The 24,551-nt window shown below is 37.0% G+C and overlaps 1 protein-coding gene and 1 long non-coding RNA gene across 2 annotated transcripts in view; both read left to right on the forward strand.

The window, feature by feature from the left end:
- The window catches only part of LOC127554529 (uncharacterized), a 44,499-nt gene extending 37,798 nt beyond the window's left edge, over positions 1-6,701 (forward strand). The window contains exon 3 of the long non-coding RNA XR_007952004.1: positions 5,738-6,701. This is a non-coding gene — a long non-coding RNA (uncharacterized LOC127554529). The remainder of the gene's footprint in view (positions 1-5,737) is intronic.
- Positions 6,702-17,239: 10,538 nt separating this feature from the next.
- Positions 17,240-22,423, forward strand: IFT70B (intraflagellar transport 70B). Its single transcript, XM_051986136.1, has one exon. The coding sequence runs from the start codon at positions 18,694-18,696 to the stop codon at positions 20,689-20,691; it is 1,998 nt and encodes a 665-aa protein (XP_051842096.1). The 5' UTR covers positions 17,240-18,693; the 3' UTR covers positions 20,692-22,423.
- The last annotated feature ends 2,128 nt before the right edge of the window (positions 22,424-24,551 follow it).

A 24,551-nucleotide genomic window follows, 5' to 3' on the forward strand; every position in this document is an offset into this window, starting at 1 on the left:
GTGATTTAAGGTTTGTGGGTGCATGGATACATTATTTCATTTGGTCTTCAGTCTTACTGGATATGATAAAGCAAAGAAAAAATAAAACAAAGATAACTCAAGATTTCAAACCTGGGTGAATATGTTATGCCATTATCATAAGTAGAACTAGAGAAATAGATCTGGGAGAGAGATTTTAAATTCGCTTTTACATATATTAAATTTTAATCTAAAGTTGTGGTAAATTGGAGGATCCCATCCAGAGCTCTAATAAGAGAGAGGTCAGACTTGTAGATATATCTTAAATTTATCTGCAGAAAAGAAGTAGTCAAAGCTGTGAAAGTAAATGAGATGCCAGTGTGGGGAGAGAGAAAAGAAAGCCAAAGACAGGAGCTTGGAGAACCCCTACCTTTAAAGAGTTAATAAGAGGATGAGACAGTCACTTCTTTTTTTTTTTTTTTTGATAACCACTGCAAAATCCAAAATCAAGGCACATGACTAATTCTTTGCCCTAATAATATTCCATGGCCCCCAATTTTCTTTGATTGAATTGAATTTATGGGTCAAATTCATGATGGAATTAACTATTTTAGGAGAGAGGAAAGACTTTGGACCTGTTATTTCATCAGGAAGGAAGGAAGGAAGAAAGAGGAGGAAAAAAAGAGAGAGAGGAGAAGAAGAAGAAGAAGAAGAAGAAGAAGAAGAAGAAGAAGAAGAAGAAGAAGAAGAAGAAGAAGAAGAAGAAGAAGAAGGAAGAAGAAGAAGAAGAAGAAGAAGAAGAAGAAGAAGAGGAAGAAGAAGAAGAAGAAGAAGAAGGAAGAAGAAGAAGAAGAAGAAGAAGAAGAAGAAGAAGAAGAAGAAGAAGAAGAAGAAGAAGAGAAGAAGAAGAAGAAGAAGAAGAAGAAGAAGAAGAAGAAGAGGAAGAAAGGAAAAGGGAAGGGAGAAAAAGAGAAACAAAAAAAGAAAATGAAAAAGTGCTCTTCCAAATTGTTTTCATTCAACAAAGAGAGAAATGACTGGTAGAACAAAGAGCCAAGATAAAAGTAAAGAAATTTGTTTGGGGGAGAGCCAAATAAACTAAAATGGTTTAAAGAATAAATTGGTGGATTAATTCGAATCATGGCCAGGTGCTATGAATATAATTCAGTAAATGCTCAGGAACCTGCCAAGAAAGAGAAAAATGTGTTGCTTTTGAGATCATTTCCCAGCAGCTTCATAAAAGAAAACTGATTACAGGAATTTAATAAGTAAAACAGAGCCAGAAATATAGTAATCAAATGAGTTTTTAATTACATTTTAAGCAGAAAAAAATTCCAATTTGTACTCCTGAGATCAAAAAAAAAAAATCCTAGAGAAATGCTTTTGTAGCTTGAAACTAAAATAAACACTAATTTCCATAGGAATTATCCTAGTCAGTTTAATTAAAAGACTTGATCAGAAAGAAGAGCAACATGCGCCAAACTATACTAAATCCAGCAGTGGCAGTTGCCGCATCACATAAATGTCTGAATGAAGACCCTTCTACTGAGAGTGCAGAAAATGTTTGTGGTGAGTATTTCTCACAGAAATAAAAGGAATTTCAATTACAACCTAAGGAAGGGAGAGTTGTTGTTCTTTTCAAATAGAAGTACAAGTGCACTCAGTTATAAAACAGATGCTTTTCTTTGTTAGGAGAAAAGGAATCCTTTTTATTTGTTTGCAGCAAATACTATACTTAGGCCATGTGGAACTGAAGAGATAACTCTTTCTCTATGATAACCTGGGATTTTTCCTAGCTTTGACGTTCATTTCAACCTAGGGATGTTCTTCATTAACCTGCATATCACAAAAGTCAGGTGTTCTCCTAAAAGTTTTTTGCAATGACTAAAAACATCTTAATGGATTTTTAAAATGACTTGTCTGACAAACTTCTTCCACAGTACAGGTTTCTAACTCCTTTTGGAAGAATGAGAGATCTGGTAGGCAATCAGTATTCACTGATTGACCTGCTCCTTCTTGAACTCTTTTAAAAACCTAGCACTCACTTCTATCACAAGATCATGGAGCTAGAGGACTTCAGAGGCCGTCTAATCCAAACCCCTTATTTTACAGATATGGAAACTAAGGAACACAGAGATTAAGAATCTTGCCCCAGCTTACTCATAGTAAGCTAAGAAGTGGTCAATAATGTCTTATCTATTATATAGAATGATACTGCTATTGGCAGTAACTGGTTCTGCTCTTTAAGTTTTTTTCCTAGTAATAGCTCTGATTTAGATGAGGATGAGGAGAATGATGAGTGATATTTTTATTAAGTCCTGAGATTCAGAATATGCTTCAGAGGTGATATAATTACATGGAGATATTCACATTTTCTCACTAGTCTTCCTTATGAGTAATGGACTACTTTTAGGCTCATCCCTAGGATTAGGGGTACAGTCTGTTACCATAGAAATGAGAGGAGTTGACTGTCACCAATGCGAAAAAATGAATTGCTCCCAGAATTCCAACTACTCATTCAACCAGGAACCAAGGGATGCAGTGAGAAGAATGTCCTTCTCTTAGTTACTTTTCCTAATTTTTCCTAATGCTTCTTAGTATCACACTCTCTCAGTAGTGCATTATTTATCTATAGCTTCAGAGAGTAATGTGCCTTAGAAAGGGTGGTTTAAATATTCTCAGTATTCCTTCCTTGAGGAAAGTAATTTATAAAGAAAATTTTGGACTATAAGCATTTACTCTAGTTTGATGATAGAAGTCAACACATTCTTGATGCCCTTAATAGTTTAAATCTTCAGTATTTTTCTCCTCAGTACACAGGATACTTATTGATCCATAATGTGCTCAGCTAAAGTTTATGAAATATTTACCATGTACAAGCATTTCATGGTACCGAGAATGACAACAGTCTTTGACTTCACAAAGCTCAGTCTAGCAAAATTTGTGTCTATTAATTCTCAAAAAAAAAGTCTCAAAAAATAAGTCTATGGCCAGCCACAATGTCACATATTCCAAAAACACAGGTGATTGTGGCAAGCATATTAAAGTCATATCTGAATAAGTCTGTGGCCAAAAGAAATAGGTCACCTTCTTCTATATCCTTATTTTATAGGTAAAAAAAAAAAAAAAGACTGAAGTACCATTGAAGAAAAGTTGAATTACTATCTTGTGATTGAATTCACATCTAGGGGCAATGTTTTTTATCTATTGTTTAAACTTTTTTTTTTTCAGTTGGATCTGACTCTTTGAGACCCCTTTTGGGGTTTTCTTGGCAAAAATACTGGAGTGGTTTGTCATATCCTCCAGTACATTTTACAAATGAGGAAACTGAGGCAAACAGAGCTGTGACTAGGGTCACACAGCATGTAAGTGACTGAGCTGGATGTGAACTCAGGTCTTCTTAAGTCCAAATCTGGCTCACTGTACCACCTAGTTACCCATATTGTGTCCATCTACTGCACCAAGAATTTATGTAATTTATCATGTTTATATATTATTTATTTCCTCTCTTCTTGCCCATCTGTGAATTGGATCCTCTGTATTATATGTTCACAAAAACTCCATTTATAATTATTTTTGCTAGGGACAAAGATCCTATCTTATACAGGATTTTTTATCTCAGAAATCCTCCTATAAGATTTCTGATAATACGAATGACAGATATACCAAGTATATCCCAAGTTTTTTTTTTTTTCCCTTTCCTTTAAAGACATCACAAGACATTTCCAAGCCACTCAAGTGGATTAGAGTTGTGAATGGCTTTTCACCTCCACTCTCTATATTACTGTCAAATAAAATTTATACACAGCCATAGGCACAATAAAAAAATAACTTACATTTATATGGTGCTTTAAGATTTGCAAAATACTTTCAACCTGTGAACCTGGAAGAGAGGGAATAGAAATACTATTATTTTCCTTTTATAGATGTCTTTCTCAATGTCTCTATCTACTCTACTACATCCGAGTTACACAGAGTATAACTTTACACACACACACACACACACACACACACACACACACACACACACGCCACAATGGTGGGGAGAGAGCCATTTTATCTGTGCAATTTACTTAGACGGTTTTATTCCTACTGCTATGAAAGACACAAAAGAGGTAGTTAATAAATATTGGTTGATATTGTACTAGCTAATCTCTGGAAATAATCTTCAAGATTACTTGACATCACCTGGTAAAAGCAAAAGAAAACAGGGGTAGAGGAAAAAAAACAATGGGTTTGAAATTCATGTTTTGAATTTGCTTGATTTCATATTTAAATTTTATCCAATCAAGTTCATGCCTGACATTCAAGGTCCTCAAAAAATAAAAAGTGATATTAACCACTGAACCTAATTTCAAATGACATCTCATTCCAAACTAGACTACCCTCCTTCTACTCATCTTACACTTTCCTGCCTTTGGACTTCCCCCCAGACTCTGGCCACGTAAATCCTATCCGTCCTTAAAAGCCTAGCTCCAATTCCTTCTCTTCCTGACTTGAAATGAAAGTCATTGCTTTCATTTTTCATATTTTATAGTACTTTATATGCATGCAGTTTACTCACTTATGATATATTATTTTGTATTAATTACTTGTATGTCTTATATCCCTACTAGATTGTAAGATCTGTGAAAACAGGAACTATTTAATCTATACATTGTACCTCCAATCCAAGAATGAATTGACTCCTTTTAAGTGCTAGGAATATTGAAGCATCTTAGTATAAAAGTATAATTCTCTGTAACTAGTTATATAGTGTGTCCTGACACTAAATACATGTGAGAGATGTGAATGTATAGATTTCCTATTTCAATAAGGTATTAAGAGTCTTCTAATTTGAAAATAGCATCCAGCAGAAATAGCTGTCTAAGGATCTGCAAGCTTTCACCTGATTTGATCTATTCATGAATTACTGTTATAAAAACATCCCCCTATCAATACATTTTAAAAGCCCAGATAATAATACTATCATTGTCTCTTTAATCCTAGCCATGTTTCAAAAGGATAAGATTGTCATAAAAGTCTTTCTTATTTATCTCCTACCATGCTGTCCAGAAAATGATGGGAAGAGAGCCATCTTTATCTATGCAATTTGCTAAGATGATTTTATTCCTACTGTTACAAAAGATACAAAAGAGGGGCTTAATAAATACTTTTTGATATTTTACTAGTCAAAGAATACATTCTTTTGACTTTATCTTAGAGGTCACCTGACATCACCAATGAAAAGTAAAAGAAAACATGATTAGAGGGAACAATAGTGGATTTAAAATTCATTCTTCTTAGTCTCAGAAAAAGGAGCAAGCTTCTGACTTTCATTCTGTCAGACTGCTTCCTACATTAGCCTGTGAATCTTACACACTTATTCAATAATTTGGGAGGTCTAGACTGTGATTTCATCAGAGACAGCTCATGTTGAGCAAATGCCCTTTACCAATGCAGGCTAGTCTGCAATTTAGGACTTTTCCTAAGAGAGGACATTGAAAGGTTCAGTCACTCACCCAGGATTATACAGCCTGTATGACTCAGAAATGAATCTTGAACTCAGAACATCCTGACTCTGAGGCTGGCCCACTATGTCTTCTACTACACACTCCAAAATACTTATTTATTATTAGTTACTCAATAATTATGTCCACCAACAACACAATGAATTATGCTTCTTTTAGCCAATTTCCTGGTGAAAAATTACATCAATAACTCTGGTTTTCTTTTTCTCCTACAAACCTCCAATCCCTTTCCCTCTCCCCCCCTTCCCACTTTTTTTAATCTCTTTTAGGCCTTAGTAAAAGTAAATGTGAAATTGAAGCCCATGTTGGATTCTATTGCTGTGAATAGAAGTAAATGGGAAGAGCTGCACCAGAAAATGTTGCTTTCTCAGATACCTTCTTCATCTTCTTCTTCCAGTCTCACTGTGTCAGTAGAAGATATCAGTTAAGGCTACCTCCATAGGTTGCCATTGCAAACTGTCTCTCAAAAGTCTCTCTTTGGCTTTGCTGCAATTTTTTTTAAAGCTGCCACAGACAAGCTTGGGGCACTGGAGTTGATCCCATTAACCAGGAAATGGCTTTCACCTTTGGGTTTAGTCATTCTGAACAGCAAGTGGATCTGGAATAATACGGGAAGATATGAGGCACAGAGAATGCTGTGGATGAAAGGGTCATCTTTCCACTGCTGCTGTATAGAAAATATTCATATCATAGCATCTGGGACAGAAAAAATTGTCTCTGACCCAAAGCAATGATTGGAACACAGGTGGGTTGGTCAGTGTTCACACAAGAAGCTAAGGGAGTACAGAATTATGATGTTGTTTATATATCACGCCCCTATTTGTTACAAGCTAAATATTGCTTGTTTTTCTGTTCTTTGCTTGCTTTTGCTATTTTCCTTTTTATGCCAGGATGTACCAAGGACTCTCCTTTGTATTCTACAGATTTTTTTTTTTTTTTTAACAATGAAGCTTCTTTGTGATTGTTTATAGAATACTTTATCTTGGATACTCTTTAAAAAAGAATGTTATCTTTAAAAGCTTCGACTTGTGCCAATTAACCCCGGAAGAAGTCCATAGTAAGAATGCAGTAAATTTGTTTGGCCAATGTACGTTTATATAAAAGTAATAACACAGAATGGGGATTGTGGGCCCTGCATTCTGAGCTGCCCTATTTAATATTCACAGTGGAATGTGCCTCCTCCCAGGAGAAAAGGATTAACGGACTTTAATTAAAGTATGAATGGAAAAGAAATCTATAGCTCTGAAGTTCACAATCTGAATTTAGCATAAATGGGTCATGTTCTTTTTGGAATTGTTTTCTCAGGAGAGAGAGGAATTTCACAGGAAATAGAATGGGCCATCCATCCAAACAGGGCAGTGACTACATGGAGTTTTCTAATCAATGGGTTTGTTTTGTCCTAGTTTAGCACAGAGGACTAACACACAAAAGTCTGGGCTGGGAATACACATTTAACAAGAAAAAATGAAGCCTGTTCAGTTTGACTCTGCCACCTTTGTAAGCTCCTAAAATTCACCTTGTCTTCAAAACATCTAGCTATTTTGCATGAGCTTTAAAATTGAACTTCTGAATTGGCTATTATAACAGTGTTAAGGCAGCTGGGTGTTTTGTTCATGGAACAAAGAAAGGCATCATGGAGGGTTGAGAATCATGAGACACAGTGAAGTATAATGGAAAGAACACTGTTTCTGAAGTCAGGAGGCTCAGTTTCAAATCCACCTTCTGTTATTACATATAAGAACATGAACAAGTCATTAAACTTATCCTGGCTTCAGTTTTCTCATCTATAAAAATGAAGGGTTTTTAACCAGCCAGCCTCTATTTCCTGTGTAAATCTTAGAGAACTCAGTTTCTGAGGGTTCAACTTTCCTCATATGTAAAAACGCAAAGTTTTATACTAGTTTTGGTTATTTTCAGTTCCAAATCTGTGATCCTAGACATGAATTCTACTCCTAGATCAGCAGTGCATTTTTGGGCAAGTCATCTGAGCTCTGGATCTCAGTTTCTTCATCTGTAAAATGAGAGGGTAGAGCTGGCTCAAATCCTATCGGGTTTTTACAATTTTACTTATGCCCATCTTCACCTTTACTGATCTATTGATCACCTCTTACATTTTCAGAATATCGCAAGACAAAAAAGATAAGGTTTAAGGGGAGAGGACAGATAGTGGAGGAACTAGGTAATACTCCCAATGTATCTAGAAATTAAGGGGAGGCAGGATCACATGAAGAGGCAAATAAACAAATTATCTGTGTGGACCAGAGGTGAAGAAACAGGCTATGTAACAAAAGCCAAAGAGCAGCTCACATTTACACTTTTACTTTTAAGTATTTAAAGCCTTTCCTCACAACACTGAGTGCCAAGTATCACTATCTGCATTCTGCAGACATGGGAAATGAGGCTTAGAAAAGGATGGGCTCCCAGATTGTGATTTGAAATCTGGTGCTCTTTCCATTAATCCACAAGAAAAAAAAGGTGGGGGGAAGGTGAGGAGCATTAAGAGAGTGAAAAGAAAAAGAAAAGGAATGTCTTCCTTAAGACTGAAGGAGAGGCTGTGTTATCAGGAAGCTCAGAACAAGAGAAAGTTTTAGAAAGGGAGAGGCTGTGTAGAGGAGAAATGGAAAACCTTAAAAAAAAAATGCTTCTGACTACCCTTTACAACTTCCTCAGCAGGGAAGGATAGAGAAACTATAGGAGAAAATGAGTGTAAAAAGATGCCTCAATAGAGCAGGTAAGAGGAGGTCGTTCAGATTTATGGGCTTTATTACGCCCATTTTCTGAACTGCCACCCTGTAAAGGAAAATGGCTTCTTGCAGGGCTGCCTTACTTCCTCCAGGTGAGGAACAAAGGTGGGTGGGGTTAGGAACGGCCACTCCTATCTCAGCTTTCAAAGTTGCTGCAAGTGTTTATGGGTATTGAGCTACATCATGTTTACATCACAAAAGGGAATTGAAAAACACTCCACGTGAAGCAGAGACAAATCCACATCTGTTTTCTTCAACCACTACAAATAATAGCCCAAAAAGACTCATGCGAGTCCATCTAAAGCAAATTTATATAAGATGTATTTTATGGTCAAAGGATTAAAAAAAAAAAAGATCCATAGTTTGATTTGATACTGCAGGCAGGCAGTTCTGTGTACTGTGGCTCTCCTGAACATTGATGCTGCATATTGCTAAGTGTAACATAATTTATAGGATAAACCCTACAGCCTCCACCAAGGTTGAGTTTTTCCTCTCATTTCCTTTCCTTTTTATTGGCTTCACTGCACGGTTGCCAATAGCAACATCCACTGGTAGCAAGGGGAGTTCAACACCATTGCAACCTGCCATACAGTGGAGCCCTAACAATGTCAACCATCAATCATGTAGCTGTTTGTAATTGCCTCCATCTATTTCTCCTGTCTTGAGGTATCTCTCTTATTGTGGGTCAAAATTCAGAAACTGCTGACTAATGCCATGAGTCTGTTCCTTCGTGGCCATAAAGCAGTGGAAATGGAGTGTGGCAGGCTCCCCAACCTCAGTGACCCAGGATTAAATGTTGAAATCTTGAAGTGTGTGATAGAAAGGGGGAAAAAATCATAATGACCTTAAGGTTTTTGAAATATTTCCCTTTGTGGTTCTTAATTTTAAAATAAAATGAAAGTGTAGTTCTTTAGTCATCTTTTAAAATGTAGGAGATTATAGAGATGAATTGTTTTCTTATTGATGCTTTTTTTGTACTTTAGTCATTTTCACAATTGACATCACCAGCTACTCACTGAACCTTCCCCAGTAACAAAGAAAAACACTTCAGTGAAACCAACTGTCACTATGTCTTGACAGTATATACAACATTACCTATCCATAACCCCCTATCTCTCCAAGGAAAAGAAAGAGGTTACATTTCTTCAGCAAAAATTAGTCATTACAGTTAATGTTACTACAACCCTATAGTCTTCTTTATTTACTATTCTTGAGTTTCTAATTTGTGCTTTCCTAGGATAGTCTGCTTCTAGGTCAGAATTTGTTTGATTACTATGAAAAGGATCACAATTTCTGTGAGCTGAATGTGAGAACATCCAAATAACTCCATCTTCCTTTCCCTAAAGAATAATTTATCATATTAGACACTGGTGGTATGGCTGCCCATTTTAACCTGAGACTGTCAGTTATGTTGTAATAGGAACTGCACCACATGATAGAAGAGTCACTAGACTGGCAATAAGAAAAAAAGGGGGGGGGGTTCTAATCTGGCTCTGGCTCTAATAGATGAATAATGTTGGGCATTTCCTTAATTTCTGCTTTCCCCAGTTTTTTCCTCTATAAAATAGCAGGATTAGATGAAATTATCTTGAAGGTCCCTTCTGACTTTTACAATTCATGATTCTAGGTCGTTTACACCAACTCCAAGAGCAAGATGATCTTTTTCATTGTACTTCATGACAACCATCATGTCTGTTACTCATTTGTTGAAAATGACATTTTGAAATAATATCATGACAAGCTTAAAAAGGGTTATCATTACATGGCACTTGGGTTAGGTATATAACAGTTTTATCCTTTTCATCTCTGAACACATTCCTATTAACCACAAAAGGCACTTCAATTTGGAATCAAAATAAGAAAATTGTTGCCACTTATTCCATATGATATTTTTGTCAAAATTTAGCAGGTGAATTTAGAAAGTAAATCAAGGGGTAGCCTCAATTATTTTCCTCATACGAAAAATTTAAGAATGTTCATGTATTTGGGGTATAGTGTCTCTGCAAAGAAAACTGTCAAGCTTAAAGTAATTTAAAATATAAAATGTTAATTTTTGTTGCTGTTATTTGGCATTTGATAGTAAATAACAAGGAAACATTAAATATTTTCTTCTTCATTCAAAGCATTATGTTTATCACACTTTTAAAATGTTCTTCCCTTAGGACAATGAATAAAAAGTGAACAGTTTCACTTTAGGGTACAATTAATTTAAAATCTATTGCCTTGTCTGATTTTATGGATTGCAGATTATCAACAGAATGGGACAATTTCTTTCAAGCAGAATAAAAATCTTGTCACAACATATAAAGTTTAAATTTAAAGAAAAATGTTTTCATAGAAAAAAAAATTTAAGGTTTCATTTTATTAAAATATAATTGAGAACCTGCTATCTTCACTGTAGTGAAAGCTATATTCTGTTTCAAAATACCAGCTCTGGAAGGACACAATATCATGTTCTGCCATATGCAATAAAGAACTCCCCAAAGCAGAATGTATTAGGAAATAGAAAGTATATGTTTGACTACAAAAAGACAGAGATTCCACAAACTTCCTATGTGGGTTGTAATTGAATGAAACAACCTCCAGCAGAAATAAAATTGGCAGAGGCGAAAGAATCTGGAAAATTTCGTGAAAAACAATTTAATTTAACAGTACCTAATGACAAGCTTACATCGTTGAAACACCAATTTCTTTTCCTCAGCTGGTTATTTTGGGCATCTTTTCCAATTTACTTTCTAATGAACTTGCATGTTTAGCATTGCTTCTTAAAGGAGTGTGGAAAATCGTGTAATTTGTCTCTTTTGGTAGGTAGATGTCTTCAGACACATGCCCTCCTACATAGGTGATATATTTGCTTTCTTAAGTAAATGGACTTAAATGCCATGAAATTGTTATTTAGGATGGTCATTTAACTTTGTGTTCATTTCCTGTGTAAACTTTAAATCCACAAACCTTGCTTTGCTGTCAAACAATTTGGATCCAACTGGATCCCACCAATCTCCCTTTAAAACAAAACAAAACACGGCATGTCTCAGAAAGAACATACTAGTCTTTGGTCTCATCCCCAATGAGTATATAAACATCTCTTTTGCCATTTTCTTCTCTTGGGAAATACTTTGAAGAATTCCTACTGATTGACTTCATAATTATTATCGTTTTGCACAAAAGGAGGAAAAAAAGTCTATTTGAATCATTTGAATTCTTTCCCTTTCTATGATTTTCTAGGGTTGATGTGTAATCATTATACAATCTTAATGACGTTTGGAAACAAACTGCTTTATGAGACAAAAACAAAACAAAACAAAACCTTTGGTTTTTAATAAAATGCTTAAAATCGCCAGTGACGAGTGTTTAACTCTCGGCAAGCAGAGTGATTTGATTTAGGGGTTGAAGTGGAAAGCAGGCTGCAGACTCCCAACACAAACTGCAGCTCTCCTTCGTCTTAGTGGGCAGTCTATTAACCAGCATCCTCCTGCTCAGCTCTCTGCTTGACTACCTGATAAGGGTATAGTGAGAGTTAAAGTCACTGGAGCAATTTCAAGATGACAAAAGCACTGCTCCTCATTTTTGCGAAATTTTCCGGAGGTGGAAGAGGCTCCAGCTTAATGCTAGGTTATGGTGGCCTTATTATAAATTGCTCAAATTTGCATGGGCAATTACACAGGAGCCCCGCATCACTGCAGCAGCCGCCAGCCGCCCTGACAGCCACGCAATTACACAATGGCTCCGGTGCTTAAACTTTAAAATTCTTGCACCATTGTGCCTGTTCTATTAGAACAAACTGCAGCAAATGATCCAGAGACAATCCAAATGACTGGAAAGAGGAGGTGCCCAGCAGGAGAAAAGGAATGAGGCAGAGTAGGGCCCACCACTGACCAGATCAAGGCAACCTGCATCAGGCTCGGCCTGAGCTCAGGTATTCACCCGACCCGAGTTTAAAAGTAGAGATAACAATATTTATCGCCTACCTAACTCACAGAGGTCTTATGAGGATTAATGAGGCAATATGGGCAAAGCAGTCCGAACTCTTTGGAGAGAAATGCTACATAAATAAAGTGTCTTGAGGTGGCTTCATTTATTTTTTGTTTGGGTTTTTTTTTTTTTCCTAAATGATGTTCTCCACACCATTATGTTCTCCCTTGCTTATAAACCGAGATGCAATTATGCTCAGCGTAAGAAAGCAATTCTGATACAGCAGTGGGACCCAATAATAAGCCTGCAAATAGTAGCAGCTTGATCAAAAGCAAGATCTATTTAGGAAAGAGAGGAGAAAGAAACATATTACTAATTAAAATATTAATAAAACTGTAATCACAAGCCAAAGGAGGCTAAGTTCATAATGAGGTTAAGTTTCTCTCTCCATGTAAGCATTAACTGGGTTTCTGAAATCTGACTCATACAAATTGGCTTCAATCTTTTGGGAAAATATATTTTGGAGTCATTAAAAAAAAAAAAAAGACAATAATTGCTCCTACAAGTTAATATCAACTACCATTATCCAGAGAATACAACCTTATTCTCCTTTTTCCATTTTACTTGGCTTTTTTCCCTGGATCTAGAATTCTCATCACTTTCAAAGAAAGTACAGAAGATTAAAAAAAAAAAAAAAAAAAAAAAAAAAAAACGCAACCAGGAGCATTAAAGAGATTGAGACAGTGACTCCCAAATATTTCTAAGGCTAAAGAAAAAGGCGCTTTCTGGGATGATCATTTAAAAACGGAAATTTGTCATAAGATACCTTGATGCTTTTCTGTAATAAGGGTAGTGTTAAAATGACTCTAGTGTCTGGCTTTCAGAAAATGAGTATTATATTTATATTATAAGCATTATATTTAGCTAAAGTGTTTACTACAGTTTGCTGGAGAAAATAATCCCTTTTAATTAATTTCCAAAGAGAATGCCAAGAAGTCACCTGGGATTTTAACCATCTCACTTTTTGCCAAGCAGATACATCAACATAAGAACCAACATTCATAATTTTAAACAGTCATCATATGGCTTCTATGCTTATTTTTAAAGAAATGTATGTTTGCAATCCTTGTAGGATAGAACTCTCAACATTTATTATCTTCTATTTCCATACAACCAACATTCATGTTATACATAAGTCAAAAGTCTTTTTGTAAAAGCAGAATTCTTTAAGTGAGATCATTTTGCTATATCCACCAACTTTTTTACTTTTTCTGTGGATAGTAGTATAAATTTACTTTTCAATAAATGATTCAGCCTGATCAAGATTCTATTGGAAACAAAATGGCCCTTTATGATATTTTATCATATTCCACCTCATTTATCGCTTAACAGAATTTCTATCATTAATTAAAGAGCCTTCTTTCCCAAAAAAACAATCTATTCCCCAATTGCCTATCAGAGCCTGAATAAAAGTTGGTCTATCATAGCAGCATTGATGGTCATGCCAATTTCACAGTGTGATTTGTGCACTCATTTCATTTTGAAAATGACCCTGCCCTCCATCTGTCTATGCCGAATGTCCTGTTTTTTTCAAGCCAGGTCTCTGGAGCAGCATCAGATGAAATAAGGAGGAAGGTTCAGAACAGCCTCCCTCCTACCCCCTTCAGCTGCTGCAATTAGAGAAATACCCTGTCACAAAGATAAGGATGTGAAATGGAAGAACTAAACAGGCTGTGAGAATAGCAAAGGGTCATTTTGCCTCTTTTACATAAACAGGAAGCCATTTGGAAGCAAAGTACTTTCAGAAGATGAAAACAACAAAACGACTTGATCCACCTGGGAGAAAGACCAGGGAGAGCCACAACAGTCATTTTCCCATTTCCAGGCCTTGTTGTTATGCCCTGATTTAATGGCAATGTACCCAAGGTAATTATGTGAGAGGCTAACTGCCTGCTAAATAAATGGGTGGCCAGTATGGTGAAGGGACTGGAACAGTTGAAGAAACAAGGGACAGTTAGCCTGGAGAAGAAAAGACTAAAGGGGGACATGATAGTTGTCTTGAAATATTTGAAGAGCTGTCATCTGGAAGAGGGATTGCATTTATTTTGTGTGGCTCCAGAGGGCAGTACTAGGGCTAATAGAAAGCACATTTTGGCTCAATATGAGAAAGGATTTAATGTAAAAATAGGCTATTACATAAAGCAATGAGTTCCCTGTAGCTAGAAGGGTTAAAATAGAGGTTGGATGACCACCTGTCAGAAATGCTGGAGAGGAGAGTGAGGGATTCATGGATAAAATGGATTGAATTAAATTACATCTAAGTATGTATATAAAGTTCTTAATCTTTTGTGTCATGAATCTTTTTGGCAACCTGGTGAAGGCTATGGACCCCTTCTTATGATGTTTTTAAATGTATAAAATACAATATACTCTACAAATGAAATGGATTATTTTGAACTATGTATGGCTACTGAAATATTTTTTAGAAAAAGTTCTGAGATCCCCAAGTTAAATTCTGCTACTATCCCTTCAAATGAAATTCTTGGATTCTTTAAGTAATGATTTTTCTTAAATTGATGTTTTTACCCAAGTTACTCAAAGATATAATCTGATCTTGAATAAAAAAAATAAAAATAAAACTATTCCCCTCCCAATCTCCACTCTCCTCCCATCAAGAAACATTGCATAGAATTGATGTCTGTGTAATTTTCAGAAACTAAAAGCCCTAAAGGGATTGCTAATCCAGGTAAACTAGGAATAAACCTGCAGTCAAATCTGGACAGAACATTCTGGTCAGTTCACCTGAAGAGAGCACTGACAGTCTGTAATTATACTTACTAGTAGTGAATGTATGTAATTATTCTGTTCCTCTTTTGAAATCTGTGAAGTAGAAGGTTCTTTGACTCTACTCACAAGCACACATCTCATACTTTTTTGTGTATGAAGAAAGTGAATTCATTAAATCAGTGATTGTATATGCTCATATATCATACTGAGATACAGCATGGTGTTTATTTTTAAAAGCCAAACAAAACACTGGAATAGGATTCAGAAGACCTAGATTTGATCTCTGTTCTCCCCCTTAATAGCTGTGTGACTTTGGACTACTCATTTATTCAGTCTGTTCTTGGCAACTTCATTTGAAAAATGAGTTATTGAGAGGATCAAATGAAATAACAGATGTTAAGCACCATATAAACGAGGTAATATTTATTATTAGAGTGACCCAACAGTCTTTTTTTCTTGTTGCATAAGATGACATGTCCATTGAAAAGTTATGCCTCCATCAGAATATTGCAATAAATGGGTGGGTTCTAAGTCTATGAGAAAACATTAAGAACTACTAAATTTCAACCCACCATTAATTCCCTAGCATTCTGTCAGCTGTAATTCAGAGGCAGATGTAATTTCTGCTATCAAAACCAAATAATGTTCAACTATAATTGCAAAGGTTTGGCACAAAGAACCTACATATCAATTTTCCCTTAAAACTGTAAGTCCTAGCACTTATGGATTGGTTTCTAACATCCTTTTCTAAAGCAGATTCAGAATTTAGGTCAATTTGTCAGCAATCATCTCCTATAGAAATAACTTTTAAGATCCTGAAAGTTTCATGATTTACCCTCCATTTTACTGAAGTAACCAAATGCCATTGTCATCTTTTGCATGGCCCTTTTCCCAATCCCAAATGAAAATGTTTCATTTCATTTCCCAAAGGGTAATTGTCATCAATGAATCCATCCAAACAATAGGTATGAGTCTACTGTTTTATCACTATCCTCAAATAATATTATTAAGCTCCTCCTTGTTCATGATATTATAGTGGTCGTTATACAAAAAATGTTAAATATATTAGGTCCCTAATGAGAAATTTACAGCCTTAATCAACTATTTCATGTGTTTGATAAAAGAATAAGACTATCAAGAATTAATTTCTAAAACATTCTAAGAATTTAATTTTTGTTATGAGTCTGAATGAGATTCGATTTTGATCAAGTACAAGACTTTTTTTTTTTTAACACAGCACTCTTTCTTTCCGTGATCAAGAGAATCCTTACTAATACATTAATGTCTATCAAAATAGGTGACATTTTTAAATTTGTAGGTTAAAAATTTTATAGTTTTATTTGTGAGGTTTACAAAATAAAGGCTTCCTACCGAATATGAGATTCTTCAGATTCTCTTTCCTGGATAATATTCTGCTTATTGAATCAAGCCTCTAAACTATGTAGAGCTGCTCAATGAAATTTGTAATTACTAGAAAGAGATCTAACAAATCATACAAGAAGAACTAAATAGATCTTGAAAATATTTACTGCTATGTGTCATGAATTTGAATGGTCAGTTCATTAAGGAAATATATCTGTGTATGTTTATATGTGTATGCATGAAAACATAGGACAAGACAAGTTGGGCCCTGAATAGGAAAAAAAAGATCAGACTAGACTGCATCTGAGAAATTGTGCAATGCTTTTAACAATACCAAGCTTTTTCCCATTCTATAAATTCATCCTTTCTATTTAAAAAACATAAATGTTCAACCAGCGATATTAGCCCTAATTTTGTAACATCACAATCTCCAAAGTACAACCTTGTAGGTGAACCAAAAATAACTGGAAAATATATGGTGGCTGCAGCATATTTTCAATAATAATGTATACATAAGAGGTCATATCATTAAGTAAAAATATGATTAGCAAAGGAGATGGGCTGATCACATAGCAAAAATAAGCACTTAACAGATATTACACTGGTAGTAGATCTCTAGAACACGGGATTTATCTTCTCTGGAAAATCTATAGAAGAACAGAGACAAGAAAAACAAGATGAAATTACAAGTCTGCGTTGTGGTCTGTACTTATGGAAGAAATACCCACCTTAAAAAGGACTCAGACAAATTTTGAAGTATATTTGTGAGACCAGATCTGAGAAATGGAAAAATAATCATTGAATCATCAATTTCAATTGGAAGTAACCGAAGAGGTCATCTGGTTTAACTTCCTCAGTTTTTTTTAACAGAGGAAACTGAGGCAGAAAAAGGGTTAAGAGCCTTGCCCAAGATCACGGAGATAAAATAACCAGGAAAATCCATAATTCAAACTCAACTCCTCTGACTCCAAGTCAAACACTTTTCTACTACATCTTGCTGTCCAACAAAGAAAAAGGAGATTTTAATTCCGTCATTCTTCTCTGAAGGGTGGGGGCAAAACTCCCTAGCTTGGTATTTGGTATTAGAAGTATTAGAGGCTGTGTGATTCATGAAAGTTTGAAAACAGCATCCCTTCTATGCAGAGGATGTACCAGATGAAAGCAAGCACTACAAAGAACCTCCTCATTTCTACATTTTATAGTCTCAATAAAACCTGGAACACTATTACACCTTAGAGGCAGAAACCAGGGCTTTTTTTTTTTCCTTTTATGTCCTTCCAACGGATCGGGTTTAAGGTCTGTTAGCCACCAGTATGGGCCAGAGGAAAAAGTACTCGATTTGGAATTTTAAAACCTAACACTAGATTTCCAATTCTACTGAAAATGTGTGGGACTTGGGGCAGCTCACTAGCTTCTATGGCTCATTTGGCGTACATGATTTCTACAGGCCCTTTCAGCGTGAAATCCTGATTCCTGTGATTTCCGAAATCAGCCGCTTCAGACTCTTTGCATTCTTTGGGAGCTGAGAATCAAGAGGTACCTCCAGAAACTGCCCAAGCCCCAAGCCCAAATTTTATAGAGGAAGGAACTGAGTGTAATTTTCGCCACCGCCCCTTGAAAAAAGGCTTTATTTTCTCAAAAATAATCCCAGTTAGGGGATGAGTGGGATTGTCTACACTAGCTGGTCCTCCCAAGGATGAAAGTAGGCTTGAGAACTACATAGGATGCGGGCAGGGGAAAGAAGCAGGGGCTCTGGGTTTGAATCTCAGCTCTCACAATGACAAACTATACAAGTTTGGGAAAGTGACAGAACCTCTCAGTGCTTCATTTTCCCCATCTGTAAAATTAGAGTCTTTATCTAATATATTTTAACTCAAAATGTGGCCTGCCCTTGTCCTCTTAAGAAAAAAAAAAAAAAAAAAAAAGCAACTTGTGAGCATCGCCTCGGAGCAGGAGGGTGCACAAAACAAGAAGAGGAAGCCCAGCGTGCTTGGGGAACAAAGGATAGGATAAAGTGGACCCAGGTTCCATCCTCCAGCTTTCTCAATATGATCCGAAAACTACAATTCCCAAGAGTGAGAAAATGACCGACAGAGACTACATCTCCCAGCATACAGCACTATTGAGACGGAAACTCATCTTCCCAGGAGTCCGTGCGCAGCCAAAGTGGTGCAAGCCGGGAAACATTCGATAGAAGCTCAGGGATCTTCCCTCCTGTTCGTAAGCGTTAGGAATCTTGCGAAGCGAGCAACTTAGTGATCGATAATACCTGCGAGATTCCGATTCCAAATCATCCCCAACTAGAACAAAGACAATTTTTACTTCCGGGTCCCGGAGGAAGGTCGCTTTGTTTTTGTTTCCGGTTTCCGTTTTAGCAGCAGTTGCCGTGGAGACGGCAACGCGGAGCAATCCTGGGGGCGATGGCAGGCCTAACCGGGGCGCAGATCCCGGACGGAGAGTTCACTGCGGCGGTATACCGCCTTATCCGGGACGCCCGGTACGCCGAAGCGGTGCAGCTTCTGGGCGGAGAGCTGCAGCGGAGCCCGAGGTGCCGGGCCGGCCTGTCTCTGCTCGGTTATTGCTACTACCGCCTGCAGGAGTTCGCGCTGGCGGCCGAGTGCTACGAGCAGCTGGGACAGCTGCACCCCGAGCTGGAGCAGTACCGCCTGTACCAGGCTCAGGCCCTCTACAAGGCCTGCCTCTATCCCGAGGCCACACGAGTGGCCTTCCTGCTCCTTGACAATCCTGCCTACCACGGCCGCGTTCTCCGCCTCCAGGCCGCCATCAAATACAGTGAGGGGGACCTCCCTGGCGCGCAGAGCCTGGTGGAGCAGCTACTGAGTGGGGAAGGAGGCGATGAGGCCGGGGCGGAAAGTGAACCCGATGGCCAGGTCAACCTGGGTTGCCTTCTGTACAAGGAGGGCCAATACGAAGCTGCCTGCGCCAAGTTCGGGGCCGCTCTGCAGGCTTCGGGCTATCGCCCGGATCTCTCCTACAACCTCGCCCTGGCCTATTACAGCAGCCGACACTATGCCCCGGCCCTGAAGCACATCGCGGACATCATCGAACGAGGCATCCGCCAGCACCCCGAGCTAGGCGTGGGCATGACCACGGAGGGCATCGATGTGCGGAGTGTTGGCAATACCCTGGTGCTCCACCAGACCGCCCTAGTGGAGGCCTTCAACCTCAAAGCAGCCATCGAGTACCAGCTGAGAAACCACGAGGCTGCCCAGGAAGCCCTCACCGACATGCCCCCCAGAGCCGAGGAGGAGCTGGACCCTGTCACCCTGCACAACCAGGCCCTGATGAACATGGATGCCAAACCCACGGAGGGCTTTGAAAAGCTGCAGTTTTTGCTTCAGCAGAACCCTTTCCCTCCAGAGACTTTTGGGAACCTGCTGCTTCTCTACTGCAAGTATGAATATTTCGACTTGGCTGCAGATGTCCTGGCAGAAAATGCTCATCTGACATACAAGTTTCTGTCACCTTATCTCTATGACTTCTTGGATGCCATGATTACCTGTCAGACAGCCCCTGAAGAAGCCTTCCTTAAGCTTGATGAGCTAGCAGGGATGCTGACTGAGCAGCTGAGGAAACTTACCAAGCAAGTACAAGAAGCGAGGCACAATAGAGATGACGAGGCTGTTAAGAAGGCAGTGAATGAGTATGATGAAACTTTAGAAAAGTATATCCCAGTGTTGATGGCTCAGGCTAAAATCTATTGGAACCTTGAGAATTATCCAATGGTGGAAAAAATCTTTCGCAAGTCCGTGGAGTTTTGTAATGACCATGATGTATGGAAACTGAATGTTGCTCATGTTCTGTTCATGCAAGAAAATAAATACAAAGAAGCAATTGGTTTTTATGAGCCCATAGTCAAGAAGCACTATGATAATATATTGAACGTGAGTGCCATTGTGTTGGCCAATTTGTGTGTCTCATATATTATGACAAGTCAAAATGAAGAGGCAGAGGAATTGATGAGAAAAATTGAAAAGGAGGAAGAGCAGTTGTCCTATGATGATCCAGATAAGAAAATCTACCACCTCTGCATAGTAAACTTAGTGATAGGAACTCTATATTGTGCCAAAGGAAATTATGATTTTGGTATATCTCGAGTTATCAAAAGCTTGGAACCCTACAATAAAAAACTTGGGACTGATACCTGGTATTATGCCAAAAGATGCTTCCTGTCTCTTCTGGAAAACATGTCCAAACACATGATCATGCTTCGTGATAGTGTTATTCAAGAGTGTGTACAGTTTCTAGAACACTGTGAACTTTATGGTAGAAACATACCAGCAGTCATTGAACAACCCCTTGAGGAAGAAAGAATGCACATCGGGAAGAATACAGTTACATATGAATCCAGGCAGTTGAGAGCATTGATCTACGAGATTATAGGTTGGAATGTGTAATTGCTTCTTTGGAATATTGCTTCTTCCTATATGTCTAGTACTCAAATGAGTATAGCTTTTTATCTTGTATTTGTCATATTTGTATTTTATATACTTTTTAAAATGCAATAAAAATGATTGGGGGGGAAACATTTTGAAAAGTCACGCTAAGGAAAAGGGAAAATCAAGCAGCCTAAGAACTTAAAGAAAAAGATTATGAATTGATATATATAGCATGTTATTTTTAATATCAGTCACAGTGCCCACTCTTTTGTTAACAATGGAATTTTATCCCTTTGACATTCTGTCAAAGGCCCCATTCAACAAACAGGTCAAGCAAGTCTAGACCAATATAGACAAGGTACACTCAGAGCTTCCTAGAGTATAATACCCAGTGTGGGGTATAATGAAGCACACTTTTAAATATTAATTTTTCTAAATGTATTTTATGTGAGAATATTTCATTTTATGTGACAGGTACTAATGTTGAGATAAATCAAGTTATATATGTTATGGGTACAAAGTTCCTAATGAGCAGTAGCATATATAGTACAATTTTCAAACTGTGTATAGAGTACACAAATATAATATCTGTAATCTGATCCATATTGATTATAATATGCCATAATTAGGTACTTACAGGATTATATGAACCATTTATGTAACAAATTCTTATAATTCTATTATAATCCATATCTACTGCATAGATTTTAGAATGTCTTGATAAGGTGTCGCACAACAAAGGTGCCAATTTACAAGGTCCTTGAAGGTTTACTCTCTACATAGTGTATAAGAGTCAGTAAGAAATTCTTCATTGCGTTATCACAAAATGACAGTCATAGTATAGTAAATTTAAATGCCAGTTGGGAAGAAAAGTAATAATATTCCTTGATTTATCTCTGCTTCTATTAACAAGAATTGGAAAATGTAGTAAAATAAAGTTTTGTTGTCAACAATTTTCATAAAATATGTATATAGTTGTATTTGTTTTTTAACAGTGGTGAATGAAAGGCTTGGAATTCCAAGAGTTCATGATCCCTAATCTTATGCCTAAAATTTAAGACATATTAATGTTAGGATGTATTCATCCCCATGGAAGTACCTTTGTATATTATACTTTAACTTCAAAAATTCTATTTTTTAAAATCTTGGCTGTATGTATCTTCACTAAAGCAGATTACAACCAATGCCTAGGCCAGAATAATTTATCTAGTAACCTTTCCAAATTTAAGTAGATTGGTCAATGAAAGGAAAATAAACAGTCCATCCCCAGCCTACCTTCGAACCCTTGTTCGAAGAATTTGAACTCTACTAGATAGCCTTTGAAAAGCTGAGAGTTACCTCCATGCGATGATGAGACAATGATATTGGAAAATGTGCCTTTTACCATTACTGTCTCTTCCACTAACCACTCTCATTTACAATACTGATGAAAGACTACATGCTATAAACTGGAGGAAAAGAGGATCTCTCCAACCACTAGATCTACCAGTACATCACACAAAAAACTTAGTTGATCTTCAAGGCAGTTTTTGCCTTGAAGCAATCATCAAACACACCCAAGCCAGTTTGTTGGAATTCTGAGTGTGGAGAGGATTGCAGCTGGCTGCTAGAATGCTTTTCCTTTTCTAGTCAGGGACTTTAATCACCAACTTTTCCTGAATTTTACTATTAGTGTCCATCCTTTCCCAAAACACTGTTGTAATGGTTATGGTTATATTGTCTGTGCCTTATACATTGGTAGCCACCCCACTTCATCTGTTAAAGAAAAATCTACAAGTTAAAATTTGGCTTTTATATTCATGGAGCATACACCAAGTCTAGATTATAGGATAAAGACTCATATTAAAGATTCAAGTAACTCATTTCAAATTTAGGGCAATTTTAGCATACATTTTCACAGCTGTTGAATTATGCAAAGTTCATGGTGTTTCTAAGTATAGTTTGGGGCAATCAGACAAGTTTTAACCTTGATTACTTATTTTTAATAATGGAAGCTTACATTTTATTAACATGGCATGTGGATTTAAAGAAAAGGTAGTACAGATTAGGGTTGTTTTTTTTTTTTAACTTTTTCCATTTGTGATCCCTTTTTACTTAAGAAATTTTTACATAATCCCAAATATAGGTATACAAATCAAGTATTTACTGATAATCATAATTTTGTATTCTCTACACACAACTCCTTATAGGGTCACTACCACAGTTTAAGAAGCTTTGGTATAAAGAAAATGTGGTCCTTGGTCTCAAGTTTATATTTTGGATTGAAACAAAACACACTTAAAACTATTTGAGAATGATTACAATGTATCCAGGAATGAAAAATAACACTGAGGGAAGAAGAAGGGAATCAAAGAGTAATTTTGATACAGATTATGGAAAGGACTATATAACAGTTTCTTAAATTATGAGGACCTAACAATGTGGGGTTTACAAAAAAATTGGCAACAATAAGAGGTTTCTGAATTCAACAACCAAAAATTAATTCAGACTTAAAGGAGTAATGAATCTGAGATCCTTCTGGCAGCACTTACCCATGTTGCACCATGAGACTTCATTACAGCCTTGGTTCTGACCACACAACCTACACTCTGCACTGTATACATGCATGAATACTGCCAGAAATACTTTGGCTCAGTTTCAATATGGGATCACATAAAAATTTCTTGGACGGAAAAGGGTCATGAGTGGAAAAAGTTTAAGAAGCCTGCTATATAGATAATGGCACATTATATTTGTAATAGCACTTTGCATTTTTTCAAATCAACTTAACAAATAAAACACTTTTCATTTGCTCCTCCTAAAGGCAGCCAGGCATAAAAGAGAGCAATTTGGTAGGAGTCAAGAAGCCCTGGATTCAATCTGTGCCTCTGACATATTGACTATGTGATTCTGCCTAAGTCATTTAACTTTTCCATGGCCCAAGGGAAACATTTTAGGGAGCAGATAATTGCCAATTTGTACTTAGAGAAGTTTTCTCAGTCAAATTTTCTATGCATAAAATCACAACCTTCAACACTGGGGGAAAAAAAAGTCCTATGAAATAGGTAGTGCTACTTTTCACTTTTAATGAATGAGGAAGATGGGAAACTGAGTCATAAAAACTATCACTTGCCCAAAGTCACACAGCAAGTGGCACAGCTAGGACTCCAGCCAAGGGCTTCAGATTTCAGGCTCAGTTAAAGAAAGAATGATCCCTTTAATAAATGACACATTTATGTGACAAGACCTGGAGCTGGTCTAGGAAGGGTCAAATGCCATGATCCTCTAAGGGAGCCTGAGATCTGGTATTCTGAGGACCATTTTCAGTCCTGTGCATCCCTGGCCTCTAAAGAGAAAAGTTATAAAGTCTCTGGCTCTTAATGTCTCTATCTCAGAGCTCTGAGGAAATTCACTTAAAATTTAGGTATGGCTCTAGTTTGGGGTCTCTCCAAAAGTACTCAAATGTACAATGTTGATCAGGTTTTGGAGATTTATTTACATTAACCATGTAAAAGAAAAGCTTAAAATATAAAATATTCAAAAGTACTCTCTAACAAAGACATGAAACAGTAACAACTCCTACAATATTCTATCAAAAAGTTGCTCCTTAAAATATGAAACAGAAAGATTAATGAACCAGTTTCACCTTCACCTTGACTTTCCATTGTCCAAACAGTGCCCTCTAAATTCATGTTTTCTGGCAAGCCAGAGCATGATTTGAGTTTATGCTCCCATCAATGATAATCTTCTCCAAGATGTAGTTGCAGCGAATTCTTTCTCCTGTCAATAAGACTTTCAGGATTTCCAAAGATAGCAACTATTCCCAAAATGTTCATCTCATGTTCACTATTGGGTCACCAATACAAAAAGAAACATGAAGCAGAAAAGGAAGACAAAAT

The sequence above is a fragment of the Antechinus flavipes genome, chromosome 3 (genome assembly GCF_016432865.1).
Source record: "Antechinus flavipes isolate AdamAnt ecotype Samford, QLD, Australia chromosome 3, AdamAnt_v2, whole genome shotgun sequence".
Taxonomy (NCBI): Eukaryota; Metazoa; Chordata; class Mammalia; order Dasyuromorphia; family Dasyuridae; genus Antechinus; species Antechinus flavipes.

Excerpts from the sequence above, each read along its gene's own strand:
- IFT70B (XM_051986136.1), top strand. The coding sequence starts at position 18,694 with ATGGCAGGCCTAACCGGGGCGCAGATCCCGGACGGAGAGTTCACTGCG.